The sequence below is a fragment of the Artibeus jamaicensis genome, unplaced genomic scaffold (genome assembly GCF_021234435.1).
Source record: "Artibeus jamaicensis isolate MK-2021 breed Jamaican fruit bat unplaced genomic scaffold, CSHL_Jam_final contig_887, whole genome shotgun sequence".
Taxonomy (NCBI): domain Eukaryota; kingdom Metazoa; phylum Chordata; class Mammalia; order Chiroptera; family Phyllostomidae; genus Artibeus; species Artibeus jamaicensis.
The window spans coordinates 1,215,869-1,241,230 of NW_026522003.1; the positions used below are offsets into that span (position 1 = coordinate 1,215,869).

The 25,362-nt window shown below is 48.5% G+C and overlaps 2 protein-coding genes across 2 annotated transcripts; one reads left to right on the forward strand and one right to left on the reverse strand.

Annotated features, from left to right (window-relative positions):
- Positions 1-103: 103 nt before the first annotated feature.
- RBM23 (RNA binding motif protein 23) lies at positions 104-10,210 on the forward strand. The gene is given in 12 exon segments (XM_053654884.1): positions 104-4,086; positions 4,614-4,711; positions 5,171-5,218; positions 5,351-5,518; positions 5,755-5,808; positions 5,967-6,084; positions 6,179-6,331; positions 6,412-6,549; positions 6,938-7,003; positions 8,504-8,699; positions 8,785-8,913; positions 9,005-10,210. Coding segments are annotated over 12 exon segments (1,317 nt in total). The 5' UTR covers positions 104-4,026; the 3' UTR covers positions 9,094-10,210.
- A 10,399-nt stretch (positions 10,211-20,609) lies between these two features.
- On the reverse strand, positions 20,610-24,908 carry REM2 (RRAD and GEM like GTPase 2). The gene is made up of 5 exons (XM_037129407.2): positions 24,761-24,908; positions 23,213-23,554; positions 22,894-22,967; positions 21,998-22,205; positions 20,610-21,669 (listed from the first exon to the last, which is right to left on the reverse strand). The coding sequence occupies exons 1-5, from the start codon at positions 24,861-24,863 to the stop codon at positions 21,374-21,376; spliced, it is 1,023 nt and encodes a 340-aa protein (XP_036985302.1). The 5' UTR covers positions 24,864-24,908; the 3' UTR covers positions 20,610-21,373.
- Between the last annotated feature and the right edge of the window lie 454 nt (positions 24,909-25,362).

The window sequence follows — 25,362 nt, forward strand, 5'->3', positions numbered from 1 at the left end:
TCCCGCCCAACTCCCCTGCCTTCCTCAAGTCACAACCAATGAGTGCGATGGGCGGCTGCTTAAGACCTCTGCCACTTTCCGGAAGTCTAGGAGAGTAGCCAATCAGTCGGAACTTGATGGTTGCTAAGAAATGTTTGAGTTTGCGTCCACCTATGGTTAGAATTTTAGCCAATGAAAATCTGCATTTTGGACTGCTGCCGCGAAACCAGGGAGGTTGGGTCCACCGCTTTAATGTTTCAGCGCCTGCGCACATTGGGAAAAACTCTGGAAGACGGCGGAGGTACCGCCATTTTGCGGGAAGAGGAGCAATCAGGTTGCAGTGCTGCTTTTACTGCTGACACTTTGGAAGATAGCAGTGTTTAGCACTCCCCAACAAACCCAAAGGAACGGAGAAGACCGGGGTCCCCCCTGGGGGACCCGGAACCGGTGAGAAACCTTGAAACTCGGTTCCTCCACGACGTCACCTGTGCGTGACGTAGCCGTACGGCGCCTGCCCTTGACGTCACAGGCAGAAAATGGCCTCGAGAGCAGAATCAGGCAAACTTTTAAAATTAAAAAACAAAAAGTTTTTGGATTTGGAAGTGTTTGCTATTTAAATGTAGTACACTGTCAGCATTTTAGGGCTCGGCACGCTCGTGGCTATATCCTTTACCGATGAAGACGCTGTATCAAAGAATCCCAGTGACTCACGGATCTCTTTCCAGATCCCTGCATCCCTGACGTTTAGGGTCTCCCTTACTGATGAGGGAGCATCGACTCACGGAGGAGAGAACACCTAGAGTCAGTTTTCAGCCTCTAGTGTCACCACTCAGAGAGACGAGGGAGACGAGATTTTTTCCTCACTCTGAAGTTTCTGGAAGACTTATTTCAGTATATTGGCCTCTGTGGGCTTTTCCCTCTTTCTTTGTTGACCACACTTTCCGTGGAGAAAGAGTACATGTGAGGTTTTTAGCATTGGGACAGTGGCCCTCGCAAAGATGGTGCTTATAGGTCCATTTTTAAAGCGTAGCCTTGGCTTGTTACATATCATGGGAAATGTTTTTATTTTTTCTCATTGTTCTTGTTCTTAATTAAGCTGCCTTCAGTTTGAAGAAGTTTGTGTCAGCTCAGTGACCGGACCCAGGAGATGGCGCTACCATCACCAGCATTCGGTGAATTCTGCCTGAACTGAACTGAACTGACAGTGGTTCTTCACTCTCCTTTGCCCCCGCAGCAGTGGGCCTCAGCGCTGGCTTGGGTCTTGACTGTACTTTTATGATAGGTTCCAGGCATTACCATGATTGTGGGTCCCTAACGTAGTTTTGGAGCAGGGATGGAAGTAAGATCTGTAGCGATTTAATGGATAGGATTGAATGGCCTTTGACTCATAAATTAAAACAGGGAGAGAGTTTAAAAACTAACCTAAAAATGCATAGTGTTTGGGACTTAAATGCTTTTAGGACACCAGAAACCTATACTAAACCCAGTGAGATTGCAAGTTAAAATGTGCTCATGTTGTATATGGTTATACCTAAATCAGTTCATTTATTTCTGAGTCTGAGTGAAAACTTGTAATTGCCGGGGGGGGGGGGGGGGTTTCATGTGTCAACTTAAGTGAAATGTGTGTGTGTGTTTGTGTTGTTACCCCAACCCTGTACTAACACTCAGCAGTTCTTGAAATCAGAAGCGTTTCATTTAGGGAGGAAAAAGCAGATTGTAAAAGATAGGAGGAATTTTATGACACTTAGAAAATTGGTATAGACTTAGCAGCCAAAATAACTGAAAGGAACGGTTTGAGGATCAAAAACTTTTCCTTTTTAAAACTTTTTCCACAATAGGCCAAATAGTATATTTTACAATTAGCCTGTTTCTTAGTATTTTGAAACATACACAATAAGGTGTGGCTGATGGGACTGATTCTTTTGATTCACCTATCAGAACATTAATTCTCCAGAATAGTATATTTTAAAATAGACATCTTAATATACTGTGTAATTTTTTTTAGTTTTATTTAAAGTTGATAAGTGTAATGATTACTCTTATTTTTATATCACTTTTTTGTTACTTATTTTCATGTTCCTTTTATTAACTTTTATGTTACTTATTTATTAAATCATCAGGTTTAATAAAGTCATGGGTTCTGAGGGCAACATGGACAGCATCACTAGAGGATGTATTAGCTGCTTTAAAGAAGACAAAGCTCTTATAGATATGGAAAGTATGATTATGATTAACCTCTTAACATAGAAATTCTTAAGATTTGCCCTGGCTGGTGTAGCTCAGTGGACTGAATGTGGGCTGCAAACCAAAGGGTTGCTGGTTTATTTCCTAGTCACGGCACATACCTGGGGTGCGGGCCATGTGAGAGGCAACCCACACATTGACGTTTCTCTCCCTCCCTTCTCCCTCCCTTCCCTTTCTCTAAAAATAAATAAATAAAGTCTTTTTAAAAAATCTTAAGATTGGGTGGGGGGGGCTTGGCTTTATTGAGGTATAATTGATATAAAATTGTGCACATTTAAAGTACAGTTTGATGATTTTTGATATGTTGCACCCATGAAACATCACCTCCAAAGTTTCCTGTGTACTTTCGTACTTCTTTCCTCCTAGCCCTTCCTTACCTACTCTTGTCCCTCAGCAACTACTAATCTGCTTTCTGTCACTATGGGTTAATTTGCATTTTCTAGAATTTTTTATAAGTATACTCATGCAGCCCTGGCTGGTGGTGTTCAGTTGGTTGGACATTATCTCACAAGGAGGATTGCTGGCTTGATTCCTGGTCAGGGCACATGCCTGGTTTGCTGTCCATTCCCTGGTTTGGGCATGTGCAAGAGGCAGCCAATTGATGTTTCTCACATTGATGTTTCTCTCTTTATTTCTCCCTCCCTTCCTATTTCTGTAAGGATAAATAAATACAATCTTAAAAAATGGTATATAATGCATATTTTTCTTTTTTGTCTCATTTCTTTCAGCATAATTATTTTGAGATTCATCCATGTTATGTGTATTGATAATTTCAAGCTAGTAACTTTTGAGTAATTTGTCCTATTGATTTTGTTTGGTATCTTCTGTTTTTCTTATTTAACAGGACTGTGGTAGACACATTGGGGAAGACGATTGCCAGATGTGACAGCTTGGGGGAGGCAAGAAGTCTCACCCTGCCTGTCTAGACAGAAAGGCTTCAAAGTGGGATTGGTTAAGCCTGTCTTAATCTTTTTGAGTTATCTAAACTCTAGTTGTTATTGTATGGAAAATGCTTAATGATGAATCCCTTAATTATTAATGTTGGGAGGGATATGGTGGGAAAGCTTAGGGCAGTTCTGCATTATTCTGGTGTTGTTTGTCTTGATCCTTATTTTTAGTGTTGCATTTTTACTTTTTTTAAAAAATATTTTATTTATTTATTTTCAGAGAGAGGGGAAGGAAAGGAGAAAGAGAGAGAGAGAAACATCAGTGTGTGGCTGCCTCTCATGTGTCCCCCACTGGGAACTGGCCTGCAACCCAGGCATGTGCCCTGACCGGGAACCAAACCGCAATCGCATGGTTCGCAGGCCTGCGCTCAATCCGCTGAGCCACACCAGCCAGGGCGCATTTTTACTTTTTTATTGGAAACGTGCACTTTGCAATTTAAGTTTAAACCAGTTATTCAGAATTTTGAACAATAGAATGGTGGCCTAGTGTTCATTGTAAAATGAATGGTGATTTTACTTAAGAGTACCAACATTTTCTCTTCACATGATAGGACAGGGTCTGTATTAAAATTTTGTGTCTGTCTAGTTTCCTTCTAGACCCTTGATGTGTTCTAAGCCACCAAGCAAAAATAGTTCTGGTCAGTAAGGTGCAAAACTAGGTTAAGCAACAGGTGGTAAGACTCTTTTGAAATTTATGAAGCAGAACTATACTCTGAAGTCTGTTACTTGAAGGGAGGGAGGAATGTAGTGTGCTGGAAGGGGAGAAAAAAATATAAATGAGGTTCTTATGTATTGATATCCTCTCCTCAGATCTGCTACGGTGGCATCCGATGACTTTGATATAGTGATTGAGGCCATGCTGGAAGCTCCCTATAAAAAAGAGGAGGTAATATTCCCACCTCACTCCTGGAATTGGGTTAGTAAGAAAAAGCAGTTGTGGATCATTAGTCTCAACGTTTTGTGAATTTTCTCTCCCCACTTGTTTGTTGTGTCCAGTGGCTATTCATAAAAGGCATAGTCTTTTAGTAAGCTCTGCTGGAGCCCCACACTCAAGAGCCATGCTGTCAGAGTGAGCCCCCAAAATAGGAGGGGGCACATAATGTGGTGGGAATGAGTGCTTTGCTCATAGCTTTCAGTGATACAGTAGAAAGTCAGTGCACCTCAGACCTAACTGATTTCTTACTCTCCTGAGAAATAGGTGTTGAATAGCTAAAGTTTTGATGTCAAAATTTGTCACTCTGATCTCTTCCTTTTATGTAGTTTTCTTTCTTCCTCCCTTACTTCCTTTGTTAGGAGATCGAGGGGCTTAGAAGTTGGCCAGATAATTGAGAGCTTTGATTTCATATGCTTTTTTCCTTGTTCACTTTTGTTCTTTCTGTGTCCAATGGAATCTGTGTGTCTGCCACCTTAAACTTTGTGACATTTTCCTGGTGCATCCCTCAGGATGAGCAGCAAAGGAAGGAGGTAAAAAAGGATGATCCTAGTAACACCGGCAGCAGCAACAGTGTCAGTGGGAGCAGTACCACGGGGGAGGCAAGCAGGTGAGTGTGGCATGAGGAAATGGGTTGGCAGCTTAGGAAGGAAAACAACCATGTCTCCTAGAAAATGGCCAGAACAGGGAGGTAGTTGCTTCTAAGACTGCTGACTTTTAGTAATGTTTTCACAGGTCTTGGGAATTATGGTGACTTGGTTTAATGATGTACTTTAAGCTTTTCAGGGTAGTTATGAGCATTAGTCCTAGCATTGATACATTTTCTTTGAGTAGGATAGCAAAAAGACCCCTATGTTGAAAATATCAGCTTTAGCTGCTTCTGATGCCTGACAGCATGCAGGGCTGTGTGTAAGCTGATTTTTGCCGTTGCTATGAAGTACTGCCAGATCATCTGGGCTTTGGTCCTTTTCACTGCTTTGTGTTTCACCCTGGCCATAGTGTCATTCTTTTTACTTGGGAGAGATAATGAAACCTTCACAATAATAAAAATTTATAATCTCTCTCACAGGAAGAAGAGGAGTCGGAGCCATAGTAAAAGCAGGGATAGAAAGCGCAGGTTAGTCATTTTGGGGACTGTTGGGTTTTGAGAATTATTATAAATGGAAAGATACTAGGGAAAGCGATACATTGAAGACCAGAAGAGATTGGTTGGTTCTTTACCAAAGTAAATAGTTCTGTCCATCCGTAGTCGTAGTCGAGACCGGTATAGACGGAGAAATAGTCGGAGCCAAAGTCGAGATCGGCAGCGTTGTCACAGCAGCCATAGCCGGGACTGTCGTCATAGTAGTGAGTCTCAAAGTCGGGACTGGCATCATGAAGACCGTGTGCATTACAGGAGCCCACCACTTGCTACTGGGTATCACCTTTTCTATAAGTTTACCTTCATATGGTAATCTGGGTAAAATACGCTAGGGTTGCCTCTGCCCACTGTGACAGTAAGGAGGTCCAGTTATTGCAGGGGTGCTATTAAGAATTCACATGTGAGATGAGGTGGTGGGATCTGGCTTTCTCATGATGGGAGACCCACCATTGGACCAGTGTGAATAAAGCTGGGTGACACAGTTTTCACTTTTGTTGTTCTCTGTTCCTTAGGCGTAGGTATGGACAAAGTAAGAGTCCTCGTTTCAGAGAGAAGAGCCCAGGCAGGTGAGTTGATAAGGAGCACATTGTTAGGGGTTATGTAGTATGAATAAAAAGCCCTTTGAGTAAAACTTAAGGAATGTATAGTACTTGAGGGTATCTGGAGAAGAACACCCAAGTATTGGGGTGGCGTGACGTCTCAAAAAATTGTATTCATTCTTTAGGGAGCCAGTTGATAATCTGAGTCCCGAGGAGCGTGATGCCCGAACAGTTTTCTGTATGCAGTTAGCTGCCCGCATTTGGCCTTGAGACCTGGAGGACTTTTTCTCTGCTGTTGGCAAAGTAACCTTTGTCTCTTAATTTTCTTCTGAGTAGTCTTATCTTCTGTCCATCCCCCTTTGTGCCCAATTTAGGATTTTCTTTTTCCCCTGGATAGGTTCATGATGTACGTATCATCTCAGATCAGAACTCACGTCGTTCTAAGGGCATTGCCTATGTGGAATTCTGTGAAATCCAGTCTGTGCCGCTGGCCATCGGGTTGACTGGGCAGTGGCTGCTGGGGGTGCCTGTCGTTGTACAGGCCTCACAGGTGAGCAGGCTGAGAAACTGACAGGAGAAGACGGGTTGCAGGTAGGTTGGTCCCTGAGCCAGCATTTCGTCCTTCCTCAGGCTGAGAAAAACCGACTGGCAGCCATGGCCAACAACTTGCAGAAGGGCAGTGGTGGACCAATGCGCCTCTTTGTGGGCTCCCTGCACTTCAATATTACTGAAGACATGCTCCGGGGCATCTTTGAGCCCTTTGGCAAAGTAAGTAGAAAACGAGGGAAGGCTCTGAATGGAATTGGAAAAAGTGGGGAGGGTGAGTGTTCCTCTTCATTCTGTCTGACTGTGATTAACCCATCGCATGCAGAGTAATGGGCATATGGGTCCATGCTGGGAAAGTTAGGCTCCACCTCTGTTCAGACTGTTCAGTAGGCAAAAGAGTCAGCACCGTGAAATCAAGTGAAAGGGTCCACATTAAGTGAGATTAGTCAGAAAAGGTGTTTTGGAAAAAATGGCCTTTGTCTCTTTTTAAAAAGACTTGGAGACATGTAATTGGTGGTTAGAAAGTTGGAGGTATTTAGAAGTCTGGGTAGGAAAGGTCAAAGGCGTGGGTTACCCAAGAGATTATTAATAATTTCTCCCTCTTCTACAGATTGATAATATTGTCCTGATGAAGGACTCAGATACAGGCCGCTCTAAAGGTTATGGTTTCATTACAGTAAGTCTCTACTGTTTAACTTGTTTATTTTAATTTGAGTTTGTGCACCTGCCTGATTTTGCAGCTTGGCTTCATCCTCCTCCTTTAGGAACTGTCATAATGACCCATAAACCCTGGCGCCCGGAGATTGGACTAGCTTCTGCCCCTTGAGATGAGTGCATTGCTTGAGATCTTGGCTTTGTTCCTACACTCTGTCAGTGGCCCTGGTACGGGGATGTCCAGGATTCAGCCACCTTCCCTGATGCTGCTCCTTGCTCTTTGGGTAATAGTAATGATTCCAGGCTGCAGCTAAAAGGTTGGAGGTGTGAGGGAGGAGTTAGGTGTGGGCTTTTATAGACATGCTTTATGGAATTGGTGTTATTGTCATGGTGGGGTGGGAATAAGAAGTTACATATTTTCTTCTGGTGTTACCCTGTTCGAATCAGGTTTTCCTGGAGAAGTATTTTTGTATTTAAATCCCACTATAGGGAGAATAGTGAGGCCACGTAATAGTGAACAAGTCTCATCTCTTGCTGACACTCCAACAAAATTGTTTCCAATTCCTGTAACTGGTTCTTCTAACCCCATGTGACTCCAGGCTGAGGACTGGCTGCCAGCCACAAAGTCCAATAGAAGCTGATATTTTCTGGGCTCAATCCAGGCAGCATACACCCCCACAGTTACCTGCAGGGCAGAGGGGAGGTAGGTTGTGTTCTACTATGGCGATTGCTCACCTCAAAAGTATCTAGTAAAGGCAGGCCACCTACACCGCCTGCCTGGGAACTGTCAGTACCACGTGCCAGGCCCTAGGGCAGGTGACACTAGAGTAAACAAAGCCAGCTGTGGTGTTCCTGGTGGCGATTACCTTTTCTAGCTCCCTGTGTGACTCGGACTCAGAAAGGCTTCTATGGGCCTTTTTGCCTCTATGTCAACACCACTGACACTTAAACAGCAGACTGGGAATCCTCTTTATGCCAGGCTGCTGCTGATGTTGCTGATGAAAGGGACAAGACAGTAGAGGCCCAGGAGGTCACTTAGTCGTCAGTCCGGCAGTGAGGGGGGGTAGGATGTGCAGTCTTCCTTTCAATACCAGAATGTGTTCCCTCCTAAGGCTGGGCTCTGGAGGTCCAGATTCCGTGTTCTGAGAACGGAAACTTCTAGGGCTAAGGGCTGAAGTAAAGCCCAGGAGACCTAGTTCTCAGTCTATCTTACTTGTGTTTTATATGTCCATTTGTGAAACAGCCTGTCAGGCTAGGCTCCCTATAGATAATAGACTTTTTACACTGTTAGGTTTTTAGTGGAGCTGGAATATTGAAAAGTGTTTGTCATTGAGTCAGTTAGAAAAGGACCCTTTCAGAGAACAATTTTAGGGGGGGATCTGAGGTCACATTCCCTGATAAAGAAACTTGTGCTGCAGCAAGCATGCAGTTTCCTGGGATAGGAGGACTAGGGAGTGTTAGCGGGGCTTTGAGGGCAAGTTTGTGACCAAGAGGTGACTGATCTGGCCTGGGTTTCTTACAGTTCTCTGACTCTGAGTGTGTCCGGCGGGCCCTGGAGCAATTGAATGGCTTTGAGCTTGCTGGTTGACCTATGAGGGTTGGCCATGTGACTGAGCAACTGGATGGTAGCACAGACATCACTTTTCCTGATGGAGACCAGGAGCTGGATCTGGGATCAGCAGGTGGACGTTTGCAGCTCATGGCCATATTGGCAGAAGGTAGAGTTTCTCCACAGTGAACAGCATGGGGTTGAATTGTAGACCAAGGGTTGGGACTGATGTGCACTTTTTCTTTCCCTTTCAGGCTCTGCAATCCAGCTGCCAACCACAGCTGCTGCTGCCGCCGCCACCACCACTACCACTGCCCAGGCTGCTGCCTTGCAGCTGAATGGAGCAGTTCCCTTGGGGACCTTAAACCCAGCAACCCTGACTGGTAGACTTGGACTTGGGGAAGGGAGAGAAATGTTGGGGCTTGGCAAGAAGGAATGCTCTGTGCTAACTCACTTTGCCTCTCTATGTTCCAGCTCTGAGTCCAGCCCTGAACCTTGCCTCTCAAGCAATCACCTCCCAGTGCTTCCAGCTTTCCAGCATTTTTACCTCCCAAACCATGTGAGTCAGAGGACCTTGTTTGTTTTAGTCACTGGGATTTTCTTCCTTTGGCTTCCATTTATTTCTTCTCCTTGCCCCAGGTAAATCAGTGACACTGTACACTGCCTCCCTGTGCCGCTGGGTCCTGCCACTCCCTTCCTCATGACTACCCTTCTACGGCCCCTTCTCTTCGTTTTGTGGACCAAAGCCATCCTGAGGCCATGGACATTTACTCTGTGGAAATTGGGGCACCCTTAGACACCAAGAAGTGCTCCTGCCTGTGGCCCCACTGGGAATGGACTCTGCTGAGCAACCACTAGTCAAAGAGAACAATTACCGAGCACTGTTTCTCCATGTGCGTGGTCTCCTGAGATGATCATCATTGCCCCTTTCAGCCCTCTCTGATTCCTCGGTTCCTGTATTGGGAAGGCCATGGGCATTAACTGAAGGAACTGATTTCTTTTTTCTTCCCCCTGTACCTTTACTCTACAATTTTGCCAAGGGAAAATCCTTAAGCCCTCTGTTCCAAGAGGACTTTGGAGTTTGGGGGCAAGGGGGTGCTGTCTTGAAGGTGCTGTCTTGCAGCTGCAAGGTCCGTGGAACAGAGCTTGGACACGTATGTGCATTGTGAAGCCTGCCTTAGACCTCAGCTTGGGACCAGAACTACTGTGCGCCCAGCATCTTGCTGGAAGCTGTAGAAATTATCCACCCTGCCAGGCATTTTGGATGTCTTAGGGGCATTCCAGAGTCTAGGGAAAGATGGGGTACTTTTCGAGTATCTTCTGTCTTCCTTTGTATAGTTAGTTGTCCTTCCTCCAGGTCCTTTCTTGGTCCAGGGCAGGAGGATGGTGGGGAGGCTGCTATTCCCACCACTTCCCATGTGCCTCTACTGTGGGCTCCACCCAGCTGTTAAAGCTGTTCTTGTCCTGTACTTGGGCACACGTGAGCCCTTCTTACTGAATTTTATACCCTTGTGTCTGTGTACATAAATATACATACATATATATGTATAAACTTTGGACAAAAGGCAAGCCTCATTGTTGTGGTGGCTATGTGTGTGGTCTGTCAGTGTGTCTGATGTTAACTTCTTTTTTTTTTTTAAAGATTTTATTTATTTATCTATAGAGGGAAAGGGAAGGAGAGAGGGAGAGAAACATCAATGTATGGTTGCCTTTCGTGCATCCCCTACTGGGAACTGGTCTGCAACCCAGGCATGTGCCCTGACTGGGAATCGAACCACGATTGTCTGGTTCGCAGGCCCGCGCTCAATCCACTGAGCTATACCAGCCAGGGCCCTGATGTTAACTTCTAATGAGCCAAAACCATGAATGGTTCTAGGGATATAAAATATCTGTGATGGCTTTGTGTTTTCTTTATTTTAATGATGATGCATGACAAGGTAGGGCTCTCTAAGCCCCTCCCCTTCAGCAGGTCTGGGCTGGACATGAGGTCAGGAGAGTCTTAGTGTGTTGGAAGATGGGTTTGGGGCGAGGACTCCCCAGCAGCTGAGCGCATCTCTTCCTTGTGCTGGGACTGGTGGTCCAGGGGGCCCTTACTCTTTGGAGGTAGCCAAATTTATTGTCACACCAGGAAATGAACTTGACATAGTGTTCACTGAGGGCAATGTCAGGCCCAGCACCAAAGGTGGAGGAGTGGGTGTCAGTGTTAAAGTCACAGGAGACAACTTGGTCTTCAGTATAGCTCAGAATGCCCTTGAGGGGCCCTTTGATGACTGTTTCACTACCTTCTTGATGTCATCATACTTGGTAGCTTCCTCCAGGTGGCAAGTCAGATCTAGAACAAACACATGGAGAGTGGGGACACAGCTATGCCAATGGGCTTCCCATTCAGCTTGGGGTGACCTTGCCCACAGCCTTGATGGCACCAGTAGAATCAAGGATGATGTTCTGGGCTGCCCCTCAGTCATCACGATGCAGCTTCCCAAAGGTGCCATTTGTGGTCTTCTGGGTGACGATGGAATGGACTGTGGTTATGAGTTTCTCTACGATGCCAAAATTGTCATGGATGACATTGGCTAAGGGGGGCCATGCAGTTGGCATGGGAAGAATCGATGACAGTTTTGAGGGAGTTTTCATACTTGCCACAGTTCATACCCATCACAAACGTGGGGGCACCTGCCAAAGGGCCAGAGATGGTGACCCTCTTGGCTGCATCTTTCTCCAAGGTAGTGAAGACACCAGTGGACTCCACAACATATTCATCAGTGGCATCATACCATCTGATGGTGGGATCTCGCTCCTGGAAGATGCAGACTTTCCACTGATGATGTACCATTCTCAGCCTTGACTGTGCCTTTGAACTTTCCATGAGTAGATTCATACTGAAATACATGTAGACTGTAGCTGAGGTCAATGAAGGGGTCATTGATGGTGACAGTATCCACTTTGCCAGAGTTAAAGAGCAGCCCTGGTAACCAGGTGCCCAGTATGGCCAAATCGCTTCACTCTGACCTTCACCATTGTGTCTCAGGGTTGTGGCTATCTTGTCAAACAGAAGGAGCCATCAGCCTGTAACCTTCTGTAGGAAGGAGGACAAAAGGCATGCGTACGCCTGTATATCTGCATTACACTCTGCGCCCCCAGGTCTCTTCCATCTGTCGTCTTGACTCTGCAGACCTACCTGCTTACCCAACGGACTTCCAAGCTTTGTCTCTGTGCCTAAGGACAGATCTTGTCTTTCCACCAGGTGGCAGTGTGACAATAGCACATTCTGCACCTTCCTTTAGGGGTGTTTTATGATCTTGAGGAGCTTAGATGCCAGAGAAGCCTCCCAAGCTCACGATTCTTACCATTGGCCTCCATACCGCCTGTAGCCCTGTTTGTAACAGAAATCACAGTCCAATATCCAAATGGATTTGGCATCATACATCGGGACTCTTCTGGCCTTAAAGTCTTCTCCCAGTCATCTCAACTCTTGCTTTCCATATGTAGGTCTGCCTGGGACCAGTGAATTCCAGGGAGCTGAGTAGTCCAGGGAGGCCCTACCAGAGGAGAGGCACAGCTTCCTCCCTGCCTGCTTTGTAAGGCTTGTAACAGGGGACCTCAGAGCCTGGCTCACCAGCTAAGAACCAGCCAAGAGGTGGAGGTCAGGGGCAGGGCTCTGTAGGGCTCCTTCATTCTTTACTGGTCTCTATGGCAACAGAATATTAAGACTTTATTGTCTTGCTAAAAATATGGATAATTGCTGTTAGGTTTTAATTTGTCAGCTCTCAGACTTCTAAAGCAGTGATGTTTTTTGGTGATGTTAACTTCTGGAGTTGCTTTTAACACTGAAGTATTTAAGTACGCAAAGCCTGTTTGTGACTTAAAAGACCACTAGGACCGAGGACTAACTCTTGATTCTTCAAGGCTGCTGCAGTCTTGCTTCTGCTGTTTCTTTTGCTGCTACTCCCACCCTTTCCCTATCCTAGTTTGTTCTCTGGACCTTGGGGAAGGGAAGGAGGATGCATTATTTTTAGGTAGAAGCAGCTGGCTGTGGCCCAGTCCCCCTGTATGTATTGATCCGACTGCTAATGCATCCTGAGAAGCACAGTTAGACCATTTTTGTTAGTCATCCCAGGCTATGGAGGCTATGGACCAGGCCTCCTCATGGCGGTCTTGAACTCCTCCATACTATATGTAGCCACAGGTCTTGGCTCCCTGCCCTCCTCAGATGGGCCCCCATCTCTGCTTGGTTTCTTTATGTTCCCATTTCTACCTACTTTGGGCTTCCTGCACTTGGGCTCCTTTTGCCTCAGTTCTTCCTTGCCTAACTTGGTCTTGCCTCATGCATCCTCCTGCTCGGACAGAGACAATGGTGAAAGTGAAGAAAGACAGCTTCTCTAATCTTAACCTATGTAAGGTGACTTTGCCTAGTGGGTGACAGCCAGTGTCACTGTGTATGACTCAGTGCTTAGTCAGCCCTCTATTGGGGGTGGTTGGAGTGGAGAGAAGGGGGCAAGAAACAGCCTCTGGGCCCAGCCTACAGTGAAAGATATCTTCCTCATCCTCTCCTGCCTCGCTAGAGTGGCCAGGGTCCTGGCAGAAGTGAGGCTGTGACCCGCATCCTTTCCCAGCACGGCTGGAATTTTTGCACTAGTTCTCAATTCATAACAAGACTTTCACCTGACTATGGGTTTATAGCCTATGCTTCTGTCTTCTCGAAGGCTGTGGCATTCACTCCCTTTTCTTTAAATTGTTTTTACTTTATTTTATTTTAATTTATTGATTCTAGAGGGAGAGAAGGGATAAAGAGAGAGAGAAGAAAAACACTGATTTGTTGTTCGACATTCTATGCATTCGTTAGTTGCTTCTTGTATGTGCCCTGACTGGGAGTGTCACAACCTTGGCTTATCAGGGACAATGCTCTAACCAACTCAGCTACACGGCCAGGGCTCCTTCCTTCTCTTTAAACTGCTGTGTTCTTGACACTGGAGTTCAGGAAGTCATACTTGGACAGTTAGAGGATTCGATCCTGGCTCCAAAGAGTGAGGCAGCCCAGTGGTAATTGTTAACATTTATACAGGATTTGTTTGGGGTTAATCACTTTATATGTATTGAATCATTTCACCCGCCAGTGACCCTCTGAGGTAGATTCTTTTATTATTTTTACTTTGTAATTGAGGAAACTGATACCCAAAGAGATGAACTAACTGGACCCACATTACAAAGTTAGCAAATTTAGGATTCCAATCCAGGCCGTATAGCTTCCGATGCCTTGATCCAAATCTTAACTGCCTCTTAGCACCACTGTGGAAGCCAAAGCCTTGAAGTCCTGGTGAAGGGTTGCTTTTCTGTGTCTACACCCACACTTCGCAGTAAATCCTGAGATTTTCCACTTCCACGTCTGCTCATTTTGTTCTCTCTTCCTGCCCCTCTTCTGATGGTCAAAATCTAGCCCTTTAAGACTCTGAAATTTTCCCAGTTGGAACTGAATTCCCTTTTCAGTATTCTTTGTCCTGTTATAGGTCTTCTTATGCCGTTATTTACAGTTCTTTGTGAACTCTGTGAATTGATAGTTACGGCTGAATGAGGCCAGGGATAGATGTGTCCTCTTCATTATTGCTTTGCTTTGCACATATTACATGTCTGTGGAATTAATTTCCTCTCTGTTCAAGTTGGAGCCAGTTCCAAAGGCTGTCCCTTGTAGCCTGCCTTGCCTGGCAGCTTTATCTATTCCTTCCTCACTCCTTCGAGAGAAGAGGCAGCTTTACTCTTTTTAGTGTTTCCATGGTAGCCTGTGATGCTGTCTGTCTGAAATACTGCTTGCCATCACCAGAGACTGATGTTTCCATGGCAACCAGGTGAAGTCAATAGTCATGAGCTGGATTCAGGAAAGGAATTCTGGTCGGAGAAGCTGAGTGTCTGAATCTTCTGGCTTTCAAATATCCTCCTCCTCTCTCCCAACTTTTATACTCTGTGTCCAGAACTGATTTGCTCTGCTCTTGGTTTAGAAAGCAATGTGTGAGGTGAAGCAGACCAGCCAACTTAGATTATGTGGGGAGGTGGAGACAAAAAAAGGGCTCATCAAAGATCACTTATTATTTTTTAAAGATTTTATTTATTTATTTTTAGAGAGAGGGGACAGGAAGGAGAAAGAGGGAGAGAAACATTGATGTACAAGAGAAACACGATCAAAGATCACCTTTGAAAAGTTGGCTGAGTTCTGTTAGCTGTCCCAGATGATCTGCTTGCAAGAGCCCTTAAGGAGTTGGCTGGAGTTACTGGAGAGCCATTAGCAGTTATTTTTGAGGGCAATGGACAGATATGAACGAGGTGCCTGGGGATTGGAAAGGAGCCAGTCAGTGCTGGGTTGCAGAGGGGGAAAAATGACCTTGGAAATGACCTGTTTGTCAAACACTTGCCAATGTTCCAGAAAGAATGGGAGCGTCCATCAGCTTGCAGGCATCATGGTGCCTATCGGCTGGAATGAGCGGTGCTGAGGATTAGCTTCCTTCTCCCATTTCCTAGGTCCAGCCAAGCCGAGGGACCACCATTCCATAGCCAGCTGGTCACACTGTAGAGCTACACTGCATGGTTCAGATCTATCTTTTGTTTCAAATCTGCTGAGTGAACTTGGGTATTACTCCATTTTTCTAACTCAGATTCCTCATTGGCCAAAAGAAAAAAAGAAAAAGGTAATAATAGTACCTATCTCGGGGGTGTGAGGATTAAATGAAACAATCCCTGTAGATGGCTTGGACCTTGTTGGCTTTCGTTACGACTGCCACCACTGTTCCCGCTCCTCTGGGTGCCTGCGTGCTGGACTTCCTCCCTGGCCTCGTTCTCCGCCCCAGCTTCAGAGAATGCTCAAGATTTCTGGGGGGAGAAGAGTGGGACTATGATGGAAAAAAACCTTAATTGTTCCTGTGCAAAAAGCCCCAGGCTCACAAGGTCACATACAACCAGCCTAGCTTCCAGGAAAACAAACCCCATTGTCTGATCTTGTTTTATGCCTGGAACTCTATCAGATTACAGTAGACGTCTTTGAAAAATCAGGGTGAGCCCCCCAGTGGCCTTCAGGGTATCTAATGCCCGTCACTTTTTCTGGAATTCACTGTTAGAGCCCTTTGCTTGGTGTCCCTCCTACCCTGCCCCACAATTCTTTTTCTTTTTTTAATTAAAGATTGTATTTATTTTTAGAGACAGGGGGAGGGAGGGAGAAATAGAGGAAGAGAAACTTCAATGCGTGGTTGCCCCTCACATGCCCCCAGCTGGAGACCTGGCCCGCAACCTAGGCATGCGCCCTGACTGAGAATTGCATCAGCAACCCTTTGGTTTGCAGGCCTGTGCTCAATCCACTGAACCACACCGGCCAGGGCTCTTTGAGAGTATTTTAAATCATCACAGATTCTCTGCTTAAAGGTCACCTGTGAGTCCTGTGGGAGCTATGTGTGACCCTGCAGACAGCAACTTAAATCTGTATTTCCAGAATGCTGCTGTGCTTTGAGAAGTTAACAAGCTGCCCGAGTGCCTGAATGAAGGAGCAGGACACAGGTGGCAACAAACACCACTTCCACTGCTCGTTTGTACAATACTTGACAAATCACGAAGACATTGGCATTTTTATTCAGTCCTCATGACTATCCTACAGGGTAGGTGCCATCTTCACTATATAGCTGGGAGAGCCGAGGTTCAGAAAGGCAGAGGTTCAGAGTGGCTGTTCTCCCTGGACCTTCTAGGAAGTAATGGGCTGGGTGCCCCTCAAATGCCTGCAAAGCCCCACTGAATTTGTCTTTACATCTTGAGTTTACAAGGCCACTGAGCTATGCAGACATGGCATCAAGATTCAAATAGATGAGATGGGATTTTTTTTTTAAAGGTTTGATTAATTTATTTATTTTTAGAGAGAGGGGAAGGGAGGGAGAAAGAGAGGGAGAGAAACATCAATGTGTGGTTGCCTCTCACATGCCACACAGTGAGGAGCTGACCCGCAACCCAGGCATGTGCCCTGACTGGGAATCGAACCAGCGACTCTTTGGTTTGCAGCCCTGACTGAATCCACTGGGCTATACCAGCCAGGGCATGAGGCGGGATCTTAAACATATGTGCATCAGAGAGCCACCAAGGTTCTTCATAAAGGACTAAGAAGCAGGATGCTCCTGTCTGGTTTTTGGGCGCTTGACAACTTGACCCCACCACCCACCAAAATGCTGCTGCTCTCTGTACCGTGGGGCAGGCGGCCCACCACTCTTCCTGTGCGTTTGCTGGTGTAGTTTCTCCCCAGGGAGTTGTTTTCCTCCCCACCCCCATCCACAGCGCACATTCATTCTTCAAGCCCCAGTTTCTAAAATGTGTGTTGTGAATTTTGTTTCTTCCATTCTTAGACAAATTTTAGAGCACATAATGTTACCCCCAGTTTGCTCGAATACGGTGTCGTTTGCTGCTGTCTCGGCCACAGTAGGGCTGTCACCACCTCGTTCCATCTCTTCCAGGGCACTCGGAAGGTACTCGAGGGCAGGGATGGAGTCTTACCTGTGTTTGTTTCCCTCACAGGGCTCAGCACCGTGGTGATTGTATCGCAATACTTGAGTGTAACAAGCATTTGTAGATGAAAGATGACAATATCCAGGAAAAAATTACTCAAACAGATGTGTATGTGAACTATGTTAAATTAACAAAAGATGTACGTATGAGTAGACCTTCTGGAAGAAAGACTTTAACCCAGAAGATTTGCGAAGTTTCCTTGCATGACTGTGACCACATTTCAGAAGACAACGGCCCCTGCTCCAGGCTCTGCAGAGACTGTTGCATGCAGCAGGGCCTTGTGACGTAACTGCAAGCATTGGCCCAGGGTCGAGGAATCCTTTCCAATTCACAGGACTGGCCTCACCTCTGAACCCTCAGGGCAGGGCAGAGGCTATGTTCTCAGCCAGTCAGAAGGCCTTAATGAGCCAGGGGGATGGGGTAGCAGGGATGGACAGGGGTTGGGCTGGTAAGAGCACAGACCCCAAGACAAAATCTCAGTGGTTAAGAAGAGCGCCGGGGCAGAGGAAACCTCGCCTGGCACGGCGGGGCAGGTCCCCGGGGGCCTTAGCCACCTCTCACACCAGTCCAGATCTGCAGCCAGGCTGTCTTTGCCTTGATCAGAGGGAGGGAGGAAAATGGCCCGGCTTCAGAGAGGACCCCACCTCTCCCAAGTCTGGCATGAGCGTGACTTCAGCTTCCTTCTGTTCTGAGCTCTTCCCTGTAGGCGTTTGGAAGGAACACACAGATGGGTCGGCTGATAGGTCTGGCTGGCTTGGGGGAAGGGAGGCCTGTGGTGCGTGTGCGTGGCTCCCTCATGGGGAGGTCCTGCCACAATCATCTTCAGACTTCTGCCACATGAAAGGCACTAGGCCTTCTTGTTCTCATTCTCCCCTCTTGCCATTTTCCACCATTGACGGTGCTCTTCCTCCAGAAAGGCCCTCCTCCCTTGGCAGCAGCCCTCTCCACGCTCACTCCTGGTTCTCCCACTGCCTCTGTGGCGGCTTCATTTCCCCCTTATCCTCCCGCCTCTCCCCGTGACTCTACTTAGTCCCTCTTCTTTCTCTGAAACACCAAGGTTTTGCTTTATTTATTTTTTTTTTTTATTTTTTTATTTTTTATTTTTCTTAAAGAGAGGGAGAGAAACATCAACGTGTGGTTGTCGCTTGTGCACCCCCCACCAGGGACCTGACCTGATCCATAACCCAGGCATGTGCGCATGTGCCCTGACCAGGAATTGAACCGGGGACCCCTTGGTTTGCAGGCTAGCCCTCAACCCACTGAGCCACACCAGCCAGGGCTATTTTTAATTATTTTATTTAATTTTGGAACAGGTAATATATGCTATAGTTAAAAAGGTAGGGAAGCATTGTACAATGAGAGCTAAGTCTCTCACACCTGTCCTTCACCCACCCAGGGTGCTTCGCCCACCTTCACCCAGCTCCCCTTCCCAGCAGCCATCAGCACCAACCTGGTGTATAATTTGTTGGGTCACCGGCCCTCTGGATATCCGAGATTTGCGAACCTTTTCTCAGGCAAATGCATGAATACACAAACAGATCAGACTGTGCCCTTTCACAAGAATCATAGACCCCTGAAGCCCATCTGTGGTTTGAAGCCAGGAATCCCAGCCTGCATTGCACCCTCTCCCTTGGTATGTATGATCTGTGGGTCCTTGTATAAAATAAAGACACAGAGCTCCTAGTTTGAAGTTTCAGGACAGCAACAGCAGAGCATTAAAGTAAGCACAGGGCCCTGCGCGACTGCACAGGTCAAACATTCTTAAAGCCAGCCTAGCACCTCCTCCTTCCCTCTGGCTCTCCTACTTCTATCTTTATAGCAATTATTCTTATATCTGTGACTCTCGCCCCAACTTCTTCTGAACTTCAGATCCAGCCATATCCAGATACAGGGAACTGCTGAAACTCTCCTTATGGTTGTCCTAACATTTCATACTCAGTCTCCAAAAGGAACCCTTTACCATCTACTCTCTGCCCACTAACCCTAATTCCTTCACATCTTCCTGCAAACTGTGACTCCTCCCTCCTTATACCCACCCACTTAATTGCCAAGTCCCATCTACTCTGACTCTCAAAGCCATGCCGCCTCTACTTTCCTACTGCCATCTCTCCCGGGGTGGTCCTTCATTGCCCTTCATGTGTAATACTGTGATTGGCCCTACCCTTGCCTCTGTTGCTCCAATCCATGCACAGCTCTCCCAGCCTCCTCATCCCAAAGAATCACCATGATCATGTCATTTTCACACATAAAGACCTTCAGTGACTCACTGCTTACAGAGTTGGGCCTACCTCCTCTGAAGTAGGGCTTCAAACCAAACTTTCTCATTAAACTCCTCTTCATGTCGAGGTTTCAACTTAACTGCAGAACCATCTGGTCTTTTAACGGACCCAGTGTGTTCTCCTGCACTTGAAAATGTGAACCATCTCTGTTCACGGTCCCCAGAGATTACGGCTGGCTTACCCTACTACAGCTATGCATTTCTCTGGCCCTTCACCACGGCCACTGCCCATGGCCCTGCTCACTGTGTCACCTATGTTTCTTCTACTGTCCCTCTTCCTCTCCCCCTGCCCATTCTCACTGGAAGGGGAACCTCAGATGAAAAGGTGGGTAAAATCACCATTACTTATCAAGCAGACGTGAGTGGAATCCCAGCTCTGTTTGCTTATGGACCTCTCAAGACAAGTCACTCACGCTCTTTCTTCCACAGTAAAAAAGGCAGTAACACCCTATATAGTCATTAAAGAATTAATAGATAATAGATAAAGTGAACAAAGTACTAAGGATAGTGTCACTGTCATATTATCTCATGCTGGGCTGCTCTCACTTGGCTCCTCCTCAGCTATAAGGACACAGAGGACATCTCATCCTTCTTTCCATCAAGTTCTGGGAACCTGAGAAGGGTGAGGTGGAGGCCTAGGCCTTGGGTGCTCAGGTAACTGCAGTACATGTTTGAGTGTGAGGGGAGCTGCTGCCTCTGTTCCTTTTGTTCAAACTCGTGGCTCAGGCAGCAGCAGGCGTGGGCGTCACCAGGAAAGGCACTGACAGCTTCAGTTCTCACCCGGGGTTTGCAGGTGACAGCTGGAGCAGTGGGGCCCTGTCAGCAAGAGGAGCAGGCTGACCCCACCATGCCCCAGCTGGTGGCCTCTCTGGTGGATGTGGCCTCACCTTGAACCAGTCCAGGTCATAGCTGAATGTAGCTCTGGGAGCTAAAGGTAGCCCCAGCCTACTCCTTGTGGTAGATGTTAGGGTAAGGAGATGGTGACTTGGTATGACTATCACTGTTACTAAATTACTTCTGGCAGGTAAATTACTCCTAGCTCCTCTTCAGGCCTGTTTTCTCGTCAACAAAGGCAGAAGTTAGACCTGATTATCTCTAAGGTGACGTGTGGACACCTACCCCAGACTGTACCAGGCCTAAGTCAGTTCTGAAGTCTCCCTAGAGTTTTAGGTTCCTTGCTCCTCTGGGCCTGAGTTTTCTCATCTGTAACAGTGTCCTACAGCCATCCCTTCTGTGAGGGTTTTGAGAACAGAGAGTCAAAGAGAACAGCGGCAGTAGAAAAACTCTTTATTGAAAAGGGAAGGGTGGCCCCTTGCTGGTACCTCCTGGGCCCTGGCCAAAGGGGGGATACCACCCGCTCAGCTCCTCACGCAGGCACCTGAAGGCAAAAGACTGTCCACACCTCACCTTTAATAGCCTTAAAGGGGAAGTGCCATGGTGTAGTGATAAACTAGAGAAATAATTATCACAACTAGTACTTCCAGACCCTTGCCTTTAACTTCTTAAAGGCACGTGAACAAGTGCAGCAGGTAAGAGCCAGAACGTTTTAGGAGAAGTCTCCAAGAAGAGTCTCCGAGTATTTACCTTTAAGAATCTCTTAAAGGTGAAGCATATTAGTGCAGAGTACAAAGGAGGAAAACCCTGTAAAGGAGTCTACAAAGCACTTTTCCAGTTCTCGGCTTTAGGATCTCTTTGCAGGAGAGGTGGTCAAGCGCGAATAAAAAACAAAATATCTTACAAAACGATTTTCCTTCCTGCCCGCTGGAACTGCCCCGCCCGCCCGCCCGCCCACCGTGGTGCGCCCCCCTGAGTCCGAGTCCTGCCACCCAAGCGCCCGGGCTGGGGGTGGGGGAGGAGGGGGGATGTACCCAAAGGCGCCCCCCCAACCCGGTGGTCAAACCTGGGCGTTCTGGGAGCTTTTGGTTTCCTAGCCCGTCTTCACAAAGGAAGCTGGACAGGGGCAGGACGGGGCGGGGCTAGGCGAGGGGTCAAGCAGAGTGAGTGGTCACCATGGCGACCGCGGTGACCATGGCGACAGCGGCTCAGAGCACGGAGAGGTCGTGACACGACCTGGAGCGCTGCTTGAAGAACTTGGCATTGCGGGGCACCAGGTTGGCGAGGAAGCGCTTGGCCTTCTTGGTGAGGCTCTCGCGGCGCGCAGGTGGCGCGGTGCCCTCGGGGCTGCCCCACTCCTGCCGCTGGAGCCCTGCGCGACTCCGGCCGCGCCGCAGCCGGATCTGGCGGACTGCGCCCTCGAAGAGCTCGCGTGTGTTGTGGTGCAGCGCGGCGGATGTCTCGATGTGCTTGCAGCTCAGTGTTCCTGCCAGGTGGCGGCCCTCTGCGGGAAGGGTCAGGTTCAGGGGCCTGCCCGCCTGACTGCACTGGGCCTGGGGCAGACTGGGGTGTGGGAATGGGTTGGGCAACTTAAGAGGGCAGACAGGGATGCTGTAGGGAGAGGGGAGGGAGAAAGGGACTTTGGAGAAGAGGTGAAGGGGAGTGAAAAGAAGGGATTCTCAGGCTCCTAGGATGGGCATTGGTAGACTGCGCTCACACCGGGGCGAAATGCAGTGAAGTTTGTGCACCCGAGGGTAAGAAGGCCTCATGGAAAAGAGTAGACCTGGGAAGACCTGTTGAGACTGCAAGTACAATGAGGCTCTGATACCCACCCTCCAGTGAGACCTCCCTGGAGCGAGCCAGGTCACTCTTGTTTCCAACCAGGATGACAGGAATGTCGTGGTGGGGCCTCCCAGCCCGGAGTCGAAGTAGGGTCTCTGGAACTTTGGAGAAGCTTCGTCGGTCAGTGACTGAGAAGACGATGAGAAAGGCATCCCCGGTCTGAAGGCAGTGGTCCCTCAGCCACCCTCCTGCATCCCCCTGCAGATGGGCAGAGAGTCATGGACTATCAGGCCAGAGGCATGGGAGAAGCTGTCCAGCGCCTACAGCTCAAAGATGAGGAATCAGGATATGAGGGAGAAGCCACCTGCTTAAAACAGCAGAGCTGCTTAATGGTAGAATCTCCATACCCAGGGCGTGTTTGTGGAGGAGGGACAAGTTAATAACCTGAGCCCCACTCCGGAGATTTGGAGATATAGTATCCTAGACTAGGGTAGCCCTTCCTACTTTCTCATACACACTGTATGCTATTTAAGTATATGTAATCTGGTCTCTCATAGTAACCATTTATGTCCAAATGTTCACAAATCCTCACTTTTTTTTCCCTTTCCCTGATATTCCAGAGTCCTGAGCCCTTGTCCTGTCCAGCCAGACTCTTCTAGGCTGAAAAAAAATGTATGGGCAGGGTCAATTTCAGGGGGTTTAGCCTGGCTTGCAGCTAAAACCTGGATTTAGGGTTTGCCAAATCCAGATCCTAAATTTCCCCTGGGTCCAAAGATCCTAGAAGGACAGTGGCTTTCAGTTGCACCCTGGCATGGGCCTTTGCCCTCTGAGATGATAACACATGTTGAAACCAGCTCCTGCAGTCCCCTGGCCTTGAGCCAGGCTTTGCCCTTCCCCAGCTCTCCCGGAGTTCATCACCCGCTTGCAGCCACATCTTAGTTCTCACCTGTTCCCAGATGTCATAAACAACTAAAGTTACTTCCTCTTTATCCACCGTGATTCGTCTCTCGTAGGTGTCCTCTGTTGGGAAATAAGGACAAGGAACAGAGCCCATTAGGAGGTTCCCAACACTGGTGAGACCCAGTGACCAGGGACACCTCAGATCCCAGAACCAGGGACCCTCCTGCAGGGAGGTTGTCACAAGAAAGCACAGTGGAAACTTTTCTTAGATTTAGGCCTCCAGGGGCTGCTCATGCCTGGAGCTCTTCCATCCCTGACTAGGTCCCCAGAGGCACCCTCCACCCATGCAGGGCTCCCCCAAATACCTGGGTTCTCTGGCTCAGGAGCACTGTCTCCCTGGAGACCTCCAAAAGTGCCTGCTAGGGTGCTCTTGCCAACGCCGCTTTCCCCCACCAGCATGACCTTGAAGATGCCATCCTTTTGGGTAAGGGCTGCCTCCCCTGAGCCCAAGGAGTCAGAGGAGCCAGAGGACGAGGCTTGAGGTGGCCAGTCAAGTTCATCTACAGCTTGGGCCCGCCGCAGCTGGTGCTTGTAGGGGACAGGCATACTGCCTCTTCGTCTGGGGACCCCTGGGGCAGACGGTGGCTCGCTCCGGTCCAGCTCTGCCAGCAGTTTATCTTGCTTCTTCAGCAGTGTGGCATTTGCTTCTGGGGGGCAAAGAGAAAGAAGCTATGAGCAGGATTTGCCTGGCCATCTGCAGAAGGTTCAGTCCTGGCTGCTCCAGCTTCAGAGGCCCAGTTGATGACCATGACCCAGGAGGAGCTTAGAATCTTTGGCCTGACCTCTAACACTGAACCCTCCCCTAGGAGGCTGAACTGGTAGGGAGGGCACTGAGGAGCTGACCTGATGGCGTGCCCAAAGTGGTTCCAGCCACAACCTACTCAAAACACGCAGGGGAGGCACCTGCATGCAGCCTTGCACACCCACTCGTACTTCACACTGACACATAGGCACACCCCCAGACTAGGCCTCTAGCCCCAAGGCTGCTCCTTCTTCAGCCAAGAGGCTCTGCCCCTACTACTTCCTGCACTGGCACCCCCTCACTGGCCGGCTCAGGGATGAGAAGCTGAAACTGCTGCCCATGTTCTGGGGGGTGGGCAGTGGTAGTCAAAAACTTTGTGGGGAGCCTGTTCCCAGGGAAGGGCCTTTGTTCTTTGAGTTGTGTGATTTGGGTGTGTGCATGAGCTGGCTGCCTCTTCCCGTGGCCCGGTGGGTGAGCATCCCCCCAGCGTGTGGCTGCCATGGGCGAGTCCTGCATCCCTGGCCGTCCCAGTGAGTTGGAGAGAATATTACCTTCGTGGTGGGGTAGGGGGAGTGTGGCGGCGAGGGAGAGAGCGAGAGTGGGAGAGAATGACAGTGCACGGGGTCAGGATAACTGGGAGGAGGATGGACAGACATAACAAAGGGGGATGGAGAGAGGCTGGAAATAGCCCACGGTCAATACTTGGCCAGCAGCCAAAGCCTCCAGGGAGCCAGAAGAAACCCTCATAACAGGTCTCCCGGGGAAGCCCCTCACCCGTGATTCCCAGGCTTGTGGGCTGCCCCTTCCCTTTCTCCCTTCCCTCCTGCCCATCCCAGCCTCTTGGGAATGAGACTGACCCAGGGGGGCCAAGCACCAATTTCCCCAGCTCAGCCCTGGGGGTGAGGGGGAGGGGCGTTTAAGCAGCTTTGCCCCCTCCCCCAGGTCCAGCCCCATTCCTAGTGTGAGTGGGAGGCTTCCCCACTTTCCCACTTGCTCTTCCCCTCTTGCTGTTTGGGTTCAAGCTCCTTTAACCCCTAGTTCCGACTTCCCCACCAAAGCTTCAGCTCCCACCTCCACGGTTCCACCCGAAACCTGCCCGGCTCAGCCTCACCTGGTGTAGGCGTCCCTGGCGGGGAGGCCTGGTGGCTGCTGGAGGGGCAGAGTGCTGTGGTTTCTGTGTCCGTGTCCATGTCGGCGTCCAGGTCCGAATGCATCGGCGTGCATGTGCAGCCTGGCGGCGCCTCGCAGCACCCGCTACCTCACTCGGCAGCACTGTCAGCTTTTCCCTTTAAATGCCACCCCCCTACGTGTCCTCCCCCCACCGCCAGACACCTGGGGAAATTGTCCCGCCCCTGATGAGGTCACACATGCTAATGAGTGATGTCAGCGGGATTCCCTCCTTTCTGCTCCCCCCCACACACCCTTTTGTGTCGCTTCCCTCTGGAAGCACACACACTGCAGTCTGGTTAAGACAGAACAAAGTCAGAGGGCGAAGGAGAGAGGAGTTCGGAGAAGTGTGGTGAGGGGTCGGTGGGTAAGGGGGCTGCGCGCTGCAGGAGGCAGGGGGCCGGGACACGAGGACCAGACGTCCTCCTCCAGGAGCCAGGATTATGAGTCATTTGTCTCTGTGTCCCCAGCCCCCTCGCCCAGTGGCCAGTCCCAGGTGGGTACTCTTTGGCTAAATGGAGGGGCTTCAGGCAGAAACCAAAAGAA

Bases quoted from the DNA above. Each gene is read 5' to 3' on its own strand.
- REM2 (XM_037129407.2), bottom strand. From the start codon at position 24,863: ATGCATTCGGACCTGGACGCCGACATGGACACGGACACAGAAACCACA. The intron at 23,555-24,760 runs GTGAGGCTGAGC...TTTGCCCCCCAG, and splicing joins GCCAGGGACGCCTACACCAG to AAGCAAATGCCACACTGCTG. The intron at 21,670-21,997 runs GTGGGTATCAGA...CCCTTCCCGCAG, and splicing joins CAGGGAGGTCTCACTGGAGG to AGGGCCGCCACCTGGCAGGA.